General features: G+C 38.7%; 1 protein-coding gene across 12 annotated transcripts in view; it reads right to left on the reverse strand.

Annotated features, from left to right (window-relative positions):
- Positions 1 to 818: 818 nt before the first annotated feature.
- Positions 819 to 20653, reverse strand: part of MAGI2 (membrane associated guanylate kinase, WW and PDZ domain containing 2) — a 703759-nt gene continuing 683924 nt past the window's right edge. For 8 of the 12 annotated variants that reach the window (XM_088165863.1, XM_088165861.1, XM_088165862.1 and 5 more), the window contains one exon: positions 819 to 3793. In XM_088165863.1, coding sequence (XP_088021989.1) covers positions 3000 to 3793 — 794 coding nt within the window. In that variant the 3' untranslated portion in view covers positions 819 to 2999. Of the gene's footprint in view, positions 3794 to 18224; positions 18336 to 18554; positions 18592 to 20653 lie in introns of all 12 variants that reach the window. The other 4 variants (XM_088165868.1, XM_088165870.1, XM_088165869.1 and 1 more) reach the window with 3 other exon arrangements.

Below are 20653 nucleotides of genomic sequence, written 5' to 3' on the forward strand. Positions count from 1 at the left end.
AAAATTATGTTATTAGTTCAGCTGGTTGAAATTTTCTATGGGGAACATTAATCTGAAAAACAAAGTTCTGCAGAAGTTGACTCAGGCTGTATGAAGACAAATTATATTTTTTGAAGGAAATTGTATTTTAAGGAAACAGAAAATGCTTATTTTTAAAAATGTCATATTTGTGTGAAAAATATTACTTGTTTTCCATGTAGGCATCTTACAGTGTCTAGATCTATAAACTGATGATTTATTTTGCCTAACAGGAGGTAAGGAGCATTTAATGAGGGGAGGATTTGGTCTCAAAAGAGGCTGGCTGGTTACCAATATTTTTACACCATTATGATGTTTTTTGAGACATTTTTCTTCTGTAAAATAAATTGAAAATGTAATTATGCCCCCTTCACACAGCTTGTCAACAAAACCTTTCTAGGGCTAGTTAGAACTGCCCGATTTCTGAGGTAAATATGGTTTATGCTCAGGTTAATTCTGTATATGTGGTGTACTCTCAAAAGTAGTCTCTCACTGCTGGGAGTCTGGCCACCCTGATCCTGTCTCTCCTGGGACAGGAAGGAGAAAAAGGGTTTAGGCTTCTCCACCAAGGACATGATTTTCCTCTGTCTGTGTAGCCTCATAAGCCTTAGCTTGCCATTATAAAATTTGTTTGGGTTATTCATAAATTGGAGTAAGAAATTAAAATGTTCTATTCCGTTTTTTATAATGCAGTAGTTAATTAACTCTACTTGTATGCAAGAAAATGATTGTTTCTCAGGGTAACACTGAAGCCTGTTATTCAAAATTAACACAAACTATATACAGTTGAAAAAATGAAAGATTTTTGGATATATATTTTATTTGACAGTGGTTTAGAATATCATACAGTAAACAAGATTTCTGTAAAAGTTAATTTATCCATAGTGGTGCGTTTCATAAAAATAGTTGCTCACTTACAGCCTTTCTGTGACTATTAATACATGGAATTATATTTATAGAGATAGAGCTGTACAAGGTAAATTCACAGCTAACACTACACAGAAATATTATTTGGAATGGGGTTTAGATGATGTGCTGTCTTCACAGGTTATCGATTACAGCCGCATAAAGCAATTACTGCACAAGGAGTAGCTGTGAACTGTGCAAATTAGAGTTTATGCAAGCATAATCTCAACTGTTTTTCAGATTTCATTGTTTGCTTTCTTTATACATAAAAATAAGATACCGGGACGTGCATCTACACTACAGAAGCATTGTCCAAAATCAGATTCAATAAATTAATGGCAAATTATACTGGATTCTAGTTCAGGGGATAAAGATTTTTTTTTCCCATTAAATAAGAGTTTTATAAACAGCTACATGGGTTTGTGCTTTTTTAGAAATTATAAATGGATTTTTCTTTCTAAAAAAAAAAATGTTTGAAAGCTGCAAAATCCTTGACTTGAGGCTTTTCAAATAATTGGACAGGAAGAAACATGTCTATAAATTTCGCAGTCCAGTGCAATGTTTGAGACATACAGTAATGTGCTAATTTCTTGGAACAAAGCCAATCTCAATCTAGTTTTTCAGCAGAGCATGTGAGGAACTAAGATTGCTAGTGAACAGTAATTTTTAAATACGAATTTTTGACAGTACTTAGCTTTATGATTTTTTTTTTTAATTACCAATGTATTATTGCCCAGGATTTTGTTTTAATTTTGACAGACGAATAAGCATACGCACACTTACACAGACACACACAAATCTTTTTGAAACAAGATAATGACTGACTGAACTTGGAGTTATTTCCTGTGAAGGCAGACTGGAATGTTTACCTGGCACTTAAGGCTTAAAATTCAAAACAGACAAGCAAGAAAGATAAAAAACAAAAGGAAAAAAATGGAGATGGGGGAAAAAATGGTAAATTGGAAACCATTTAAAAAATGGAAAAATACTGAATTTAGTGAATGAGGACACTGATAACTGTGTTTCAGAAACCAGTCTAATTATTGTTGACATGTGCCTGAAAGGCACCTGCTCTGCCAAACTGAGGGGATGAGAGGTGAGAGTGTCCTAAGTAAATGTGGATGGGTATGAAACATAGCACTGTTGATAAGTGATGCTATCATCTTCTGCAGGAAGGAAAGGCCTTTCCTTAAGGAAACTGCAGCTTTTTCTCTGTAGCACTCTTCCTTTCATTGCAAGGGCCTTGCAGATGCCTGGGGTTTGAGCCTGACCAATTGGTTTGTGTGCTACCTCACAGGACTTGGGGAACCTGTAATAAATCACTTTTGAGAATAATTTGCAAATACAACTCCACCTTAACTCCTTTCCAATGTACAGAAACATGGTTTGTTCACAAAAATGGCAGTAGAAATGGTATCACAGAAACTAATCCACTGGATTCCCCACTCTCCCGTAGCGCCCAGTGGACTATGCTACAGGGTACCACGTGGACTATCCCAAAGTGTTAACAGTGGAGACGTGTCATGGGTGTACAGTTCCAAACGATGCTTTAAAGAAACCCTTTAACCCCTGTCTAGATATGTCGAGAACAATTTATTTACAACATTTTAGCTCCATGAAAAGATCCTCTCTCGTTTTCAGCTTGCTCCGTGCAGTTTTATTTAAGGCGATGTTCCAGTTTGTGATTGCTCTAACTTGTTCCAGTTTCTTGATATAAAGTTTGAATGAAATCCAAGTCCTTCATGCAGTGGAAAAAAATGCTAAAGCTACACTGCACTATCCTTCTCTGATGTACTGTCCTTCATATTGTTTTGGTTTCTTCCATAGCTGCCAAAGTCCCTAAAATGGAACTGGGACTTTAGGGTCGATTTTAAATCTCTGTGTTGACTATATGCTTTTGAACTTATTAGATACTGTGCACATTGTCATGGAATTACACACTAATGTTTTCATTCCTCAATGCTTTGTGTATATGTGTGATAGTTAAAATAAATTAAAACAAACCAATGTGAGACAAAAACTAAGAAGAATGTTCTGCGTCAGTTTGAGACAGTTAGAGGGCAACAGTCCCTTGCTTATCTGCTCATGGCAGAAGTACCAGACTTCAGGACGCTAGGTAGCTTATCTGAGCCAGGGATTTTCCACGGCCCTGGAGAGACCGTTGCCTTTCGAACTGTGGTGTTGGTGCTGCGAGTGCTAATGGAGTGGAGATGTCCCTTCCTGGGGAACTCGCTGGGTTTCCCATCAGGGTCCCTCTGGCTGTGGTCCATATCACTTCCAGGCGAGCTGCAGCGGGTGCTACTGTATGCCTTGGTAGCTCCTGTATCGATCTTGACATGGTCGGGTGCTGCAGCTGACTTCTCACTGGTGTTTGTGGATCTGTGATCTTTTTTGCCAAGAGATCCTCCTCTCTTGCTTTCTGGCTTCCTCAGCCTCCCAAACTGTTCATCACTGGTTCCAGCACACACGTGCTCTCTTGCGCCAGCCTCGATCATAACGCCGTGTCCCACCGCTTTGCTTTCTGAGGTGGGCCTGCCACCATCAGTGGTCTTATTTTTGCCTTCTGAATATCCTTTCCAAGAAGCCTCTTCGTGCTTTGACCTGTCTACCTTTTTAGGACTTGCTGACCTTTCTCTTTGTTCTCCTAACCTTTTCTTTTTGTGACCGTTCACCGAAAGCTCCTTTGGTTTCCTTACATCGTGTTCCCTCTTGATATCCCATGTTGGCTCTGGGCTTATCTGGTGAGAAGGGTCAGAGGGTGGGGCTATGTGTGATGAAGATAATGGTGAGATTATGTCGTCGAGGGAAAGAGCTACTTCCGGCAGACCTGGGGAGGTGGCAGAGGGAGCACTCCAGGAGTTTGGTTCGTCTGTTTTAACAACAAAAAGAGGAGAGTTAAGGGCGTACTCAGCAGCACACGTATCCTGAGCAACACTGATACCCAAACCATTTACCAGCCTTAAACCCCTCTGTTTCAGGTGAGGTAAAACTCCCTCAATTGTGGAACAAATGGGGAGAAATAAAAAATAATCTCTGCACACCAAAAAAAACCCCAAACCAAACCAAAAAACCCCCAGGAGACATAAGAGTCACAAAAGCTGGTAACTGCAAATTCTGGAAACCCCAATCTTTTTTTTCATACAGATTCCACTTTCCTCTGCCTATGTTAAATTATTCTTAAAATAATAAAGGCACATGCTCATGAAATCAAATAGCCTCTTTTGTAGCTGTATAATGGATTTCTTAGCTGGGCAATATCAGTGCTGTCTCTGAGGACAAATGAGAAGGACTTTCTGCCATCTATTAAACATGTCCCTACAAGCATATAATAATTGACAAGAATTTGTAGCTCAGATAAGGTCATCATTGAATTCTGTCTCATATTTTTTCTAAACAAATATAGTATTGCAGTGTTTATGGCCCCACAATTCTTACAGGGTACTTACACAGCTCTGCCTTTATATCACAGCGTCAGCTGCTGAGTCTCCTGGTTGTGCATTTTGAATTTCTCCTGGTTACTTAGCCTCAACACAATATGGTTGGATTGTGCAGATCCTGTTTAATTTAGCTAAATAAATGTCTCCTTTGCTGAATCACAATGATTTTCCTAATCCAAACCAGAATATTCTGGGATGCCTTTCTCTTGCATATACATCCTCATTTCTTATGATTAACCTTCTGGCAGAAAACAAATCCATCATGATTAATGACAGCATGGCTCCTATTCTTACCCGTCTACTTAGAGGTTAGAGAAATCACTGAACTTGGCTAATGTCATTCCCTATTTAGCACCATTGCCTGGCTTTGAACGGTATGAGGAATAATCTGTCAGAGATGAAGGACTGTCTCAGGAATCCATGGAAACGAGGTAGAACTTGTGGCAAGAGCTGAATATTTTATGGGGGAGAAAATGTAACCTTGTAGCTAAAAAACAAGCGTGGACTTCTTCAGGTCAGGACTAGTATCTCTCAGTGATATCAGCTGCCCTTTAAAAAAGTAACATGCATTTTTCTCAGTGCTATGGGTGCTTTCAAATTATCATGGAGACACATAATCTCAAAAAATGGAATAGATTCTACTGCCCATCCTGGGATCTGCAGCTTGCTATTAAAACAGCACTTTTAAGTTAATAGCTGGATTGAGTGACTGCTGTCTTGCAGATAAAAATAGGAGAGACAATAGTGAGGTGGGTGACGTAAAGGGAGGGAGCAGCACAGTTAGCTGAGGAGCTATTTATTTTCCCAGATGGTGTTTGTCATATGCTTTTGCATAATGAGCATATGTGTGGAGAGGATTAGCATTTGAGAGGGGTAGAAAGTATAAGTTCTGTGTAAGACAAATAAACATTGAGCTGGGAATCTAAATGGGCTGAGGGTCTCAACTGAATTTAAAAAAAAAGAAATCACACTTTCTTACCCTCCAGTTAAGGGTGACTAATGTACCATCTGCTCCCAGCTTGGCACTCAAGCAAGAAAAAATAAGAAGAAGACTCGTGCATGTAGAGTGATCAGCTCCTAGGAGTTTGCCTACAAAAAGCATTGACTTTGATGGACTTGTTCTCTATTTCTGTTCTTCTGCACCACCAGCCTGGTACAGGACCACAACCTGTGCCTGAAGCACAGACCCCACCCTGGCTCTTCTTCAATCTGAAATCCAAGGGATCTCATTTTATTTAATACTTGAGCCATGCACAGAGTCCAAATCACAAAATCTATTGTGGGACTCAGCATGCTATGTGCACCAGCAAGGTACCTGAGAAAACTCTGAGGAAGCCACCTTGAGCTTGGGAAAATGAAGTTTATACTTTTCATGGCATTGTCCCTCCTACCCAGGGTAGAGGTGGTGCCAAAGGTTGGACCAGCATATTTGTCTGAACTACAATCTTCTTTCCTAGTTGTCCATGAGATTTTTTTTAACAGTTTTTCAGTGTCAGTGAAGAGCAGTGGGCCACTAACCAATCTTGCATTAGGCTGTGAGAGCTTCTGATTACAGAAATATCCTGTTACTCTGGGTTGTGTCAGCTGCACACCAGTAAAAACACCAAATAGCCTGGAGCAGGAAGATGCTTTTGGGTAACAACACTGCCTCTGTGAAAATGTACCACTATGCTCAAATCAGCTGTTTCTCCTCCACGAGGACAAACCAGGGGCACCATTCAAAATCAAGGTGACAAACGCCTCTTGTGGCTCCTCTGAGGCACAAAGGATAATATGGTACCAGTTATTTGTGGGATGCTCTGGAGAGGAGACCTGGGGGTTTGTGGCCTACTGCTTCATTCCCTGGAGATGACAGAATTTCTTCTACTTTCTTTTTTAAATGGGATGAAAAAACAACCAAATGTAGTAGTGAGAAATCATAGTGGGTTAGAAGATACTTCATCAAAAGTGAATCAGCATATATCTTACATATACTGATATATAAGTATAGGTGTCTATAAACTGGGACATGCCATATTATATGCATTACTGGATTTTATCTCTCATCCAGAAAACCCTAAGTAAAAGACAGCTTGGCCAACTAAGGAAGAAAACTTGTAGCCACAGCTTTTTAAGTTTGGCTGTGGGACAGCCCCAGGTGTGTCACTGGCTGCACTATGTTTAAAATACTTGCTGGGAAGGCACCTATATATAGGTTGTATTTCTAGTGGTTATGGAACAATGTTGCCATGGAATAAAACTATCATTTATATTCTTTGGCAATATAGCGCTTGCAAGTAAGAAGAAAATGACTTTAAGGTTTAAGTAACATCAGTCTGAGCCAGGTAAACCCAACCTAACCTGCTTTTCTTTCAAATGAAATGACATTATATAGAAAGTTGTCCTCAGCCTTGATAGACATTAATGTCAACAAGCCATTGTTGCAGTATGTCACTGGCTAGTGAGGAGAATACTCATGTGAGGGTATTGTAGCCAACTTCCCACTAATGTTTGAACATTATGGAAAAATATAAAAATTACTAGAGTAGAGCGAAGTGCAGGAATGTAAGTAATTTGTTGCTCAGAAGAAAAACCTCTTAAGGAGCTGTGTTCAAGCCATAAGGGTTCATTTGGATTTGTTCAACCAGTACTAAAATGATTGCTTCTCCATAGCAAATATAAACAGGAGAAAAATGTAAAATTTTATCCTGCAGAGCAGTTAAACTAGTAATTTATTTTCATGATTATACTCAGTTTCTAGCTATATTTTTGAGAGAGTTATTAATATTTTTGAATATTTTTTATTTTGTTGGTCTAAGGCTTTTAATAAAACCTTTGTGTTAATTAGGAACATAATCTACTTTTACTTTTGTTATTTCAACGTATCTAAAAGCATTCTGTAAACATACTAAACCAGAGGCAGAGCACTGATTTTACTTTTTTCTCCCTTCACCTCTGGGAGGAATTGTAAACAGTATTTGTTTATCAGAGCATGAACTACTAATGCCCAAACAACTTGCAAGCAGATGAGAAGAATATTGCATTCAGTTGCAACTGCTGGAGAGATTCAGGGACAACATAGTTTTAAACTTTCCTCTGACTTTGTCACCATTGATAACACCCTTACAGTCAGAGAAATTGTTTTTCAAAAGCATACCTCTCACTGAACGCTAATAGATGCCTTCCTTCTTTTTTGCAGGGAGAAAATCTCCCTTGACCTACTAGCTTAGACACGACAAATGAGCTGGGAGCAGCACTATAATCTGTCACTGTGATGGCATTTCATTTGGTGTAATTTAGTAGGTGTTTACTGGGTGGCTTTTAGTTTCCACAAGCTACTGTAATATAAGTTGGGGGCACTTCTCCATGGGATGTGTAAGAATAACTCACCTACGACCAGCTTTGCACAACTCCCAGGCAAAGCAGAAAGTTGCTAAGTGAGTTAGAGCCACCACAGACACAAGATCTGGAGTGTGTGGGAGGACAAGTGGGAGATGAACACAGCCATTTTGGGGGAAGAGTGACACAGGGAAAAAACCATCAGGAGCAGAAGTTTTCTGTCTGAAGGTTTTTTTATTTGAGGTAGAGCTGCCACATACATGAATTGTTTGTTTTGCTCTGTCAGCTCTCATACATTCAATGGAGTGGAAATGAGGGTACTACTCTCATGAGTATATTTGCTCCTGTCTTAACTGTTCTACCTGGATCCAGTGCTGGCTGATGGCTGAACCATGAGAAAAAGAACCCTGGCTTTAGTCCTAATAGAGACAAGAGCTCTGCCCATGGACCTCTGATTTGTGGCTCTGATTTGTTGCATCAAAATATTTTATATAATTGTATAGTAATTTATCAAGGATGTGTGATTTTTCATCAGATATAATTATCCATAAAGTACTAATATTAATTTAATTGAATATTTAGTAGTAAGAGTAGAAATTACATCACATCACATTTTTTGACTTAACTACAATAAAATCTCAAAGCCTTTTTAATTTTTGAATTATACGAATAATGCACAATATATTAAAGCTTTGAACACTTTCATTAGTCTGAATGAAGTGTTTTCTGAAATGTCTAAGCAGCTGTACCCATATCTTCCCAGAATTATTTTCCTAGGGAATCAAAGAGGGTTTGATTGAATAAAAAAATATGATGCTTTATTTTTCCCCCCATTTTTTGTCTGAAATTATGTATTGCCAGGAGGTGGCAAGCAGTTCTTATAGTTGCTGCTAATAGCAAAAACGGGACAAATTGCCCCCTGGTGAGTATCCACTAATGTTGGCAGTGCTACACCAGAAATGCATTTGGGTCTTTCTCATTATAGCTTGACATGTCTTTGATGTTCCTGATTGCATTGGCCTCCTGAAGCTTTTCTTTAATGCTCTCTAAGGAGGGATGTTTCAAAATATATAAAGAATCTTTTAATATTTTATCCTGACACTTCCACAACCCAAACACACAGACCCTTTGTCTCCTGAAATCAGCGATTCTCTGAAAATTTCATGGTTAGAAAAGCTCTTAGTACTTTCTGTTCAGCTATCAGCCTTATGGAGATGTGACACAATATGCCACCTTTTCTCCCAGCCTCTCCCAGAAAGTGAGTGGCAATGGGCTTTGCCCCCACCTTATGGCCTGCCTGTACTTCTAGCTATAAATTGTAATTCCTGTTAATTATTCGATATGCTATGCAAATGGTTTCTCACAAATTGCACTTTTCTTGGCTTAAAATTACACTTCTCTTGCCTCGCCTTCCACTGAACTTATCCACATTTAGATCCCTGAACACCAAGTAGCCCTGGAAGCAAACACCAATGGGTTTAGGGGCCTTCTGCTGTGATGTGGCACTTCCTTCGCTCAGTCACTGTGGTCACATCCAGGTGGGATAGCCTTTCCATCATTGCTACTGCTCTTATGCTTTACAAAGGTATGATGGCAATGTGCTAAGGGTGCAAAATGTTAATTCTATGCATAGGAATTAGATACATGCCATATACATTTATAAAAATAAACCCAGGTTTACTCAGTTATTTTGGCATATGAACTACTTTGCCTTTCTCACACAATGCAGTTGAGAGATCAGCTTAGTATTTTGAAATCTTGTTTCTGATATAATGAAAACCTGATCTAATTATTTGCTATCTTAATGTGGCCATATTTGTTAAACCACTTGTCTGTTTGTACTCAACAATATCACAGTGACTCTGAATGTTTAGAGTACATTATAAATATACCTTTAAATGTAGTTTTGCTCAAGACTGGAATCTTTCTACTTTTTAGTAATTAGTTTTTTTGCCTTCACACATTTCTTTTTCCAAGGTTTGAAGACAGTTGCTCAGGGTAATCAGAGTTAGTTTATAAGTCAGAAAAGATTACAGGAAAACAAACATGCATCTGAGCCCTGACATCTTTCACTTCTAAATTTTGTGCTTGGCATTTTCCAAAGAGCAGAATAATTCATTAAGAAAGACTGATATGTGGGGTATGAAACAACGCCAGACCTAGTTTTTCTGTCCCCAAAGTCACGCATTTTTGTTTTTGTCACTGGTCTAATACTGGAAAAGGTGGCTACTATTCCTATTACATGGAGCTGAGCTCAAGAATCACAAGAGCTCAAGAATCACAAGAAGAGATACGAATGTAAGTGTAGTGTAAGTGATGAATACTTCTATCTCCTCTGTAAACTTGAAATGTTTAATTTTACATCCAGAAAATTCAGCCACTGACCTATTCCAACACTGGGAAGCACAGCTCTACATCCTGCTTGGCTCAGGTCCTAGTGCCATTGATACTCAGATGCCCTAATTCTTTTCATGTTCTTGGTCATTACTGATTATTTAGTTCCTTTGTGTTCATTATATCCATCTACTTTACCTAGATATTAAATGGAAGATGCCCTAAATATTTTTGCAACAGACACAGTGTTCATAAAGTTCTTGCAAGGGCCATTTAATGAGACTCTGAATGATCTCATCCCAGGTAAAATTCACTTTCATCACCTTTTCTGTACTCTGCTTAGAGGTTTGTTAGAAAAGTGCTTTCATGTTCAGAGATCTAATTTTAGAATTATTGCAACACTTCAGAAAGAACAGATTGTTAGTTATGCTTGAAGACCAAATCTACAGAAGCTCAGGACATGATCTTACTTGGTGTTGGAGCTAAGGGAACAGAGAGAAATGGAAAATTTAAACTTCAGTAGGAGAGGGCAAAATTGTATATTGCAAGGAAAAGAAGTTCAAAAATTTTTTAGAAAAATGCTGAATGTTTTCTTGAAACAAAAAAGCCACACACATTGATTTGTGTTTGCTTTAATCTGTAGCAAGCACTATGGATGAAAGCACTTCTCAATTTTTTATGTAATGTAGTCTTTTAAATATGGTTAACAAAGAAACATGAGAAGCAACTGATCTGACTTGGAGGGTTCCTATTATTATTCTGCACTGGTTTTGATCCTACCTTATTATACCCAGGGCATCATCAGTAAATTCCTTTCCCTCAGTTAGTTCTTTAATTATGGCACTGTTTCACTGTGTAAAATACTGTTTCACCAGTATTTTACTATCTTTCCACTTGAGATAATAATTTAAATGCCTCACAGAGTCAGAGAGAGAGGTGTCTCAAAGGACCTCTGGAAATAGATGTCTGCTCTTCTGTTGAACATGTACACAACCAATGTTGGGGAGTTTCTCACAGAAAACCCTTTTGAAGGCTGTGGACCAAAGCTGAGTGGATGAAGACAGAGCTCTACACCCATCACCCCACATCAGGTGTTTTAAAGAAAACATAGGTCACTGCAAGCAAGTAGCCTGAGACCTTTTAGGCTGACACAGGAGATAACTGATGAATTCAGAAATACTCAGACTTTCTGCCATGGAGAGCAGGTGGCCTGGGTTATCTTGGATGATCCTGGGGTGCTGCTTTAGCCCTTTCCCAGTTACTCTGCCATTGTTCACCCCTTAAATAAAAATTGCATCCATAAACAATTCACTGTGATTTTGTAATAGTGCCTAAGCTCTGCATCATTTGGTTCTCTCCAACATCACTCACACCTTACAACAGGGTTGAGACTTTGACACTGCCCTTACAATAGCAAGAATAAAAAAGGGTCATTTTTCTATGCAGAAAAAAAGCTATCCCAAGCACAGGATGGGAGAGGGGAAAAAAATAAGGAGCCACACCTACAAGTAGGTTGTACAGGTGCCTTAATGTAGTAAATCAGCTTAATAGTTTACTATAGTAGTCTTCTGGCTGTAAATTTTAAGGCTAGATAATCATGGGTGCAGAGTTTACCTCTCATTCCAAGACCTAGTTTAGTTTATTCTTAGATATGGTTCTAATAGACAGTCCTATCAACTAAATATTTAAATAATCGTAATTGCCAATCTGAGCAGACTTGGTGTGAGAAACTGAAATGTTAATGGTTAATGACTCAAACAATTTTCCATTTGCAAAAGCAGCAGGAGCTTTGCTGAGGATGTGCAAAGTCACAGCTCAGAAGTAGAGCAGGTGGGCATGAACTTTTGTTTAGGGACACGCTGGGTTTAGAGCCAGACAGGAGAAGAGGCTGATAAGAGTAGATCCTGTGAGTTGGGATAATACTTTTTATCATGCCAATGTCCTCCTTTACACAACTGGCTCAGCTGTAAAACCCCACTGGGGAAGGTATCAGGACATTCACATTATTCATCTCTTCTGATGGGCCATAACTGGCTCAACTACAATGACATGAGGTGGCTGTCATGTCTTAGAACCAATCTTCCTTCCTTCCTTCCTTCCTTCCTTCCTTCCTTCCTTCCTTCCTTCCTTCCTTCCTTCCTTCCTTCCTTCCTTCCTTCCTTCCTTCCTTCCTTCCTTCCTTCCTTCCTTCCTTCCTTCCTTCCTTCCTTCCTTCCTTCCTTCCTTCCTTCCTTCCTTCCTTCCTTCCTTCCTTCCTTCCTTCCTTCCTTCCTTCCTTCCTTCCTTCCTTCCTTCCTTCCTTCCTTCCTTCCTTCCTTCCTTCCTTCCTTCCTTCCTTCCTTCCTTCCTTCCTTCCTTCCTATTTTCTTAAGTGATATTTTTATGCTTTTATATTGTTGTATTACTATAGGTAATAATAACCAAAATGGCTACATGCCTGCTTTCCATTTCAACCATGTTGTTCTAAAATAAAAAATAAACCCTGTACATACATACATACAGACATATATATATACACATATATATACGTGCATACATATAACATATTTAAACACCACTTGTTCAGTGTTCCTTCACTCTAATCCCCTCCAAGGCATTTATTAACAAGAACTGCAGTTACCCTTGCCTCCAGGGACAGGTTGTAACACTTGGTAAATCAGATTTTTCCTTGAATCAGCTTAATCCATCTGCATAAATGCTGCAGGATTACTAATACTGAAAGAGCTGGAGTGAAGAGCAGCAGCCTGCATGAGGCTTTCACCCTCCACAGGAAGCTCCTCACTGTTATGTCAATGTTCAGTCTGTGGACAGCTTAAGTACCAGTCTTGAGTGATTCTGCTCTAACCACATATTATCATTCAATAGGTCCTCCAAGTGGTTTGGTGCCCTTTTTGAAGTGCTGAGCATCTCACATATTTATCAGATCAGAGCCACTCAGGAAATACTTGTCCTGTCAATAAAGAAGGTTTTATATTTTCCTGTGTGGTCAGGCAGTGGAGTAGAACTGGAGAAACTTCTGCAGTTCTCTCCCAGAGCCATGCTGGAGCTGGAAAACCTACACTGGAAGTTACTGTATAATTAAAAAGATAATGACTTTCATATTAGCTTTTATTAATAGAATTAAGCCATATTAAGTCATAAAAGGTGTTCATAAAACGTGTGGTATTAATGAAAAACATTCTATGGAGACTGAATAATTTACGAGTTGGATATTACACACTTAATTAAAGTTAAATATTAAAATTATTAATTATCACAGCTAAAAATGGGCATTAACAGTAGGCATCACATTCGGTTAGGTCAACAAATAGCTGTCATTATTAGAAGCACGTAGATAATAAATAAAATTTGCTTAATAAATGAGGAGTTCAGAGCATTTTGACTGTGTATGAAATGCCCCTAGAAAGGTGTTTCTGGCAGGCACTGAGGTTCTCACTCTACAAGTGAGAGCAGGATCTTGAGCAAAACACTTGGTTTGAACTCAGTTACAAAGCTCATGAATAAATATTCCTGCTCTGCTTAGGGCAGAAGCTGCAGAAACAGTTTTTAGGTGTTGCTTCAGCAAACTCTTTTCAGGCTGGGGGCCTTTAGGCAATGAAGGTGCAGAGCTGGCTCTGGGACCACCCCTGCTGTCAAAGCTGTTGTAGTATCTGATATCTTTAGGATGCTGACACAAATTTATCTGAAAACTCTATAATGAGATGGAAGTGCACGAATAAATGATTTTTACACTGCAACATTCGGCTCCTAATAAGTAAACACAAACGACACATTCTTAGAAAACCCAGATGTTCAAAATTCTGGGCTGCATATCTGTGTTGCTCTTGCTCAACAAGGTTCAACACTCTCTATGGTCATGTTTGTTAAGCATTGGTTGGAGAGCCACAGTTACTTCATATTGTCAAAAGTAAAAAAAAAACAACTCTACATTTAATTTTCTTTTTTTTTTTTTTTTTTTTTTTTTTTTTATTTTTTTTTTTTTTTTCTAAGCTAGGAATAAGAAATGTGATAAAAGCCATGACCTCTGCTAACCTTTCCCTGTAGCTAGGCCACAAAGCATCAGCCAGGAGTTGCAGCATGGGATGGTGGAGCCAGGAGAGAGGCAGGACCTGCAAGTCCCTCTATGGACAGAGCTTGCCTTCACTCCCCTAATGGTTGGAATAACAGGTTTTTGGGTCACTCTCTGTCATCATTTAGACTCATCATATTTCTCATGTCAATGAGGAGAGATAATGAGAAGTCTTGTTAGTTTAATTTAGTTGGGGTGTCACACAGTTGGGCCACTGGCAAGGCTCTGACACAGGGATTGGGTGATACAGGAATATTCCTGTGTGCCTTCACACTGTTCCCTTTGGTACACAGCTCCCTGTGGCAAGGATACCATCACAGATACGTGGGGAAGCTAACTCTGAGTAAGAACAAATTGTAGTGATGCAGTTTTGCTATTAATTTTGTTCTGTAGCAAAGGAAAGGGACTGTGAGATGAGCAGCAGGAGAGGGATTTTCTGGGATACTATGCTGCAACAGCAGAAGACTGGATTTAGTCCTATGGCAAACTGCAGAGACACAGTAACTATTACTGAATTCCTATTTTACCTATTTATCCAGATTAAATGAAAAATGGAATAACTGATGTTGTGGAGACAGAGGTATGGCTGCATTCTTTCAGGTCCTGTATTTTGGGTACTTATCTTCCAGTATTGTCAACTGGATAGAAATACAGGAAGCCATGAAAAAAAATGTTAGAAAAGATTTATGGGTGGGACTTTCCCTTTCTTTGGGAAGTCTGCTTGCCAGTTTATGTGACCCAAACCTGGGATATGTTTGTTCATCGGTTTTACTTACTGTAGTTTAGCTGTAATTATCTACACTTTACACCAAATTAGTAAATCTACTCCAGAATATTATATTAGAATAATTAAGCTTTAATTATAAGAGAACTTGCTCGACAACCTTATTAATAAATCTTTGCTCAGATGTGAAGGGACACTGCCAATTTTGGTGTGGATTAGTAAGGTTCTGCTTTAGTAATAATACTGAGTAGTCAAATAGGAATTTTAATCTTTAAAGTGCTTCTCAAGCATTAAATAATTAATCCACATAACGCTCCCAGGAGATAGGTAAGTAAATATTACTATCCCTGTTATACAGATGGGGAAGCTGGGGTTAGACTATTTAGCTAGACTGGCCTGAATCCACTGGGAGTGTAATTGCCAAAGCAATGTTTAGGACTCAGTATTTTTGCATTTAAAAAGTGAGGAAAAGGTATTGCCTTCCTGGAAGCTCAAAGTCATTGCCACAAAATTGAAAGTGTCATCTCATGTGTCCCTCTTTCTTTCAAGACTGTGTTTTCTATTTCTATACCAAGGGATAAAAGGTCTGCATATCTTTTGAAATAGAAATTTGCTCTAAGACAGAAATAACTATATGCTCTCACTTATACATACACATCCACTGTTACTTAATAGAAGGATGTTCTACTTTTCTGCCAGCTGCCACATATTTATTAAATACGAAAGACATGTTTGGAAAACGGGTTTTAATATTCAATTTTGCCCTTGAACAGTTTTTACCCAGAGCAATAAAATGTTCTAGAACCTTTGGGAGCCCATATTCAAATTGCCTGCTGGTTTTAGACCAATTTTATTAACCAGTATATTGGTTAATTTAGTTAGTTTTTTTTTTTTCTTTTTACACACCACAGGTTCCTGAAATTAAGTTGGTATTGCTAGAAATAAGAAGGTGGTATTGGAAATGCAGCAGGAATATGAATGAATGTTTGCAGTTCCACCAAGGTGGTCACAGGCAGAAAGGGCACTTTTCCAAAATGAGTATTGATTTTTGCACTCACATCAGATAAATGATATATGGGGTAGTTCAAGTTTCAAATAACACTCAACCTCAGCTCTGGAGATTTATAAAATGAGCATTAAAAATAGGAAAAACTGGATTATCTGATCAGTACTCTGAACAGATAGAAGTATCTGGCTTCAAAGTATAGGCCAAATGCTTTAGCCATATTAGACAAAGGTAAAAGCTTCAGACATTGTAATAGAACTAGAAAAATCAGTTTGTAGCAGACTGCAGACTGGAGATTTCTGAAGGATATAACTATATTCAAACAGCAACCTCACAGGATAAGCTCCCAATTTTTAATCTATTCTTTGCAAATATAAATGCAGTGGTCACTACTAAGGGCTACCAAACCCATGGTGCAAGGAAGCACAGGCATGTGTCACTTGATCTGGAGGTACCTTTCAAACTACCTGCATCTCTCCTGTGCTATGTCTAAGTTCAATTAAGTCTACTGATCATCTTCCAGAAGTGATTATTTATACAAAAGAGAACAATTCCTTTGGGTGAGGTGTGGTCTTATAACAGGCTGCTCTATGATGCTATGGTAGGGACTCTCCAAAGGCATCCTAGAATGGTCAATTTATCTGGTCTGCTTCAGGAAATCTGACTCCTTGCTCAGTGTTCTAATGAATGGTAGCACAGCCACATTTTTGGTTGGGATAAGCCCCATCAAAATGGGCTCTTTAGGAAAATTCTTCTCCTCCGAACTCTTTCATTAAAAATACCTGAAATGGAGACATTTTATAACAAACATATTTTCATTTGATATGACACTGCATTTTTTATCAAGCAAGTATTTCAGTTTTGTCTTGACCAGAACTAAAGTTCTTTTGATTTTCTGGATACATTATACTGAGAAAAAATTCTGTTGCAACACTTCCTGTCAAATAAATGAGAATCATTCACAGTTGGGTGACTCTGAAAAACTAACTTTAGCTATATTTATAGAGTATTTACATTTCTACTTATTTCAGGAAAAATAGTTATTTCCTGTGTATGTTTTTCTGTAGGAGGAAAAATAAAGATGGTGCCCAGAAAGCTGAGGTTATAAATATGTAGAACTTGTGTTGGAACTGCAGTTTATTGAGCTGAACACTGTGACTTGTGACATGGCCTTAATGCATCTAACCTCTCTGAGCTACATTTGGTGAAGAACAAAACAGAGGTGAGGTGAGAATACAAGGAAGGGTGGATTTAACATTTCTATATGATGCAGGAACTTTGTTGCTAGGTGACATACACGCTTGAAATACATGGGAACACTTCCCAAAAAGCCTCTAGATGTGTCCAGCTCTGCAGCAGCAAGGTATATGGATGTGTCTGCGTTAAAAAAATTATATTTATAGACACAGACTGGAAATAAGCTTTAACTGGAAACACACGGGTTAGATTACCTGGACCTGCATGCACAAGACTGGTAACTTAAGTCCAGTTTAGTGCCTTGTTGCTGGGGGCAGGAAATCTGTGAGTATCACAAAGGAGGAGCTGCTTGAATCTCAAAGGCTGGAAGACATCTCTGGATATCACTCCCTTTCCATTTCCAATCTGTCTACTTCAATGTGTGAGACTGTCCTTATAATTGTAGAAAATGTGCTACATTGTGCAAAGCCAGCAGCAGACAGTGCTGAGTGCATCTGGACACTGCTGTGTTTTCTGTGATGACAACAATCAGTAGGAAACTAGAAAAAAAAAGCTTTTCCTTTGCTTTCCAGGTATCATATCTGGGCCCTGACTCTCTATTACAAATTAGATGCATCTAAACAATCTGTGCAGTTGGATCTGATTCTATGAAGAAAATTACTTGAAATCAAGAGCAAAGAGCTTTGTGTAAATTCAGCATAACCATAGGGTTTAATAAACGACTACTGCCTTACAGCACATTTCAAAATGTGTTCAATTTTACATTTGTTATTTCTTCTTCATTTGTTATTTCTTCTTCTGCACATATTGTTTGAGATCAGCACCTAACTTCCACCTTCATATTGTTAATATTTTTGCAAGCCAAGTGCCATAAAGAAGAGGAAAATTATGGCTTAAACTCAAAAGTTTAAGATTTTCTGCCTGAAAAGTCATATTCAGAAGATAATGGTCTGTCATGAGAAAAAGTAGATATATAGCAGACCTTTGCATTAGCAGCAGTGTAACATGCAAAACTCATTATTTAGGATATTAAAATACATTTGTAGAATTTATAGGTGCTTTGATGTCTTAGATAATCAGTTATGAAAGAAAAATTGAATACTGCAGAAACTATTAAGTGAGCTAGCATGTAAGAAAAAGCTGGAAAATACTCTATTAACAGTTGTGAGAAACAAAATGTATTAGAAAGATAATATACATGCAGAGTTTACAAACCGTGTCTTTAGGGTGGCCCAATAAGTAGAAATATGGGGACCCATGCTTGTCACTTTTCATGCACATGGAGAGACTGGAAGGTACCATTCCTAAAGGAAGGGGAGGAACAGCCTAGGACCAATCATTAGAATTAACAGAACCAGTGACATACAGACATTTTACTATTGTTAGAGCAGAGAATTCTTAGTAAGTTTAGAAAAACTGAGTGAAAAGCTTATATGTAACAGGAAAGAAGTATTTCTGTAAAGCTAAGACATAAGCATGCTGTAAGTCTAAATATTAGTGGATTATTGAAACTACTGTACATATATATTCAGGACATAGATTCACCTGGTCTATGGATATGGAGTACATCTTGAGGTGCTTCCTGAAGGAGTCATAACAAATCAAAAGCAAAGAGTTTAATGCATTTAAGAACTGTGCCAATTTACTTGTATGAAAAATCCTTGTATTGGTATCTTGTATGAAAAATCCTTGTATTGGTATCAACTCTGACATTTTGTGGGTTTTTTTTTGCTGGGGTAGTGCTGAAGCAGGAGATCTTTTGAGGCCCTTCAAAAATGACTTATTGCTAAATAACTTGTCACTTTTATCTCTTAACCAGCAATTTGCATATACTGAAACTTCAATTTTCCTCCCTTAAACAGCCCAAAACGAATCTAACCTCTAGTTCTATAAAACCACCTGTGTGTAATGAACCCATGGGATGAGCTGTGTACACAATCTGGCATCGTGTGAAGAAACAGAGATTCCAAAAACACACAATGCATCCCCAGGACATATCTTCTAATAAAGCCAAACAAAACAGGAAGGGAGGGAAAGGAACCATCATTGTGTAGATCCATAAAGCACCAACCATGACTACACCATGCAGATTCCTTCTCCAAATCTCAGTGATTGCAGTTCCCACAGCTCTGAGTTTCTGTTAGCATCACAGTGTGACCTAGAATGCTCAGGGCCATACCCAGATGTCCAAGATAGGGCAATGAAAAAGTTTTCTAAAATCTCAGTGTAAATGGGCTGGAGTCTCTAAAACTTATAACTTCCTGCAGGAGCTCTTAAGGAACTTAAAACTAAGTGAAACTTAATAGAAACCTTATATCAAACTGTCAGATGGTTTTGTAGTCCTAAAAGTAGGAAGGGAAACAAATCGGTTTGTTCCAGATGTTCCTTATAGGCGAAATTCAGTGGTTTTGCTCCCTCTGCACTACCAGACACAAAGCAATGGGGGCAGGGGGTTATGCCTTGCTGGAGGGATGAAATCCACCTACAGGTGCTAACCTGCCCCAGCCTTCTCCACCTTGACACCCTGCTGGCATTCATTTGATTATAAGACTCATTGCTTTCAGAAACTTCTAGGAACTTACATATTTTAATGTACTGTGAGTAATAATATCTCCAGCCAGGAAAGGCCAGGAGCAGTAAGTCAGAAAAAAAAAAAAGCTGGCAGGACTGCTGGGACTGAAACACCATAGGCTTTCCAGGGAACTTCCTCCAAAGACATCTAGAGAAAGGACTAGGTGTTCCCAAAAAAACTGTAGTTTTCTGGGGCTGATCAATCATTAGAGGTAACTTGCTTCTTGTAGAACTCACAGTTGGGTAGAGAGACTGATTTGTCAGCTTTACTTCCTCTTGAACGTTACTATTTTGGGATTTTGTGAACAGTTTTCCCGCATTTTGCCTCTAAGGATGATACTTCATCCCAGTGTTTGGCTATGCAAAGTGCATGTTCTGCTCATGGTGTTTTTGTAGCTATGGCTAAGGCCTGAAATACATAAGCATCTGTAATGAGGCTCCCATAGTGTGAACAGAGATTTTTAGAACTGCTGCACCCCCAGTAGCTCCTGCTGAGGTCAGTAACCCCTTAGGTAGGTGCACACATGGGAAATTAGGCAGCCACTGCAAGAAATGTCTTGATCTGTCACTTTATTCAAACTGTTTTTAATGCTGGTGGGAGAAGTGCTCAGTTCTGCAGTGATGACTCTGGGTTTTGTGTCCAATGACAGGACACTCTCTGCAGCCAGACTTCCCAGGCATTAAGTGCTTTTTGGCATCAGGATTCCCAGCAGTACTTCTAGTCTTTCTTGCACATTAATGTGATTTCTTACTATGACTTGGTTCTCTGGAGAACTCAGCTGGCAGACTATTTCCTATGAAACATGATGCTGATGTTCTTTGGGTTTGGATGAGCTGTGATATTTCACCTCCTGTGGAAGCACAGTTCCTCTGGCTATCCTTATCCTCAGCACACATGTTCTGAGCTTCTGGGTGATAAAACACATGTTTTCAACGCTTCCTTGGCTACTCCCTGCTGTGAAATCAGCTATAGTTTTGAAGCATTAATCATATCTGAGCTCTTTCGTTCACATTCTGATGGGAGCATCCCCGCTACAAGGGGATTTCTGCCTCTCAAATGGTCTGGGATCTTT

This window comes from Sturnus vulgaris, chromosome 5 (assembly GCF_052056855.1).
Source record: "Sturnus vulgaris isolate bStuVul1 chromosome 5, bStuVul1.hap1, whole genome shotgun sequence".
Lineage (NCBI taxonomy): Eukaryota > Metazoa > Chordata > Aves > Passeriformes > Sturnidae > Sturnus > Sturnus vulgaris.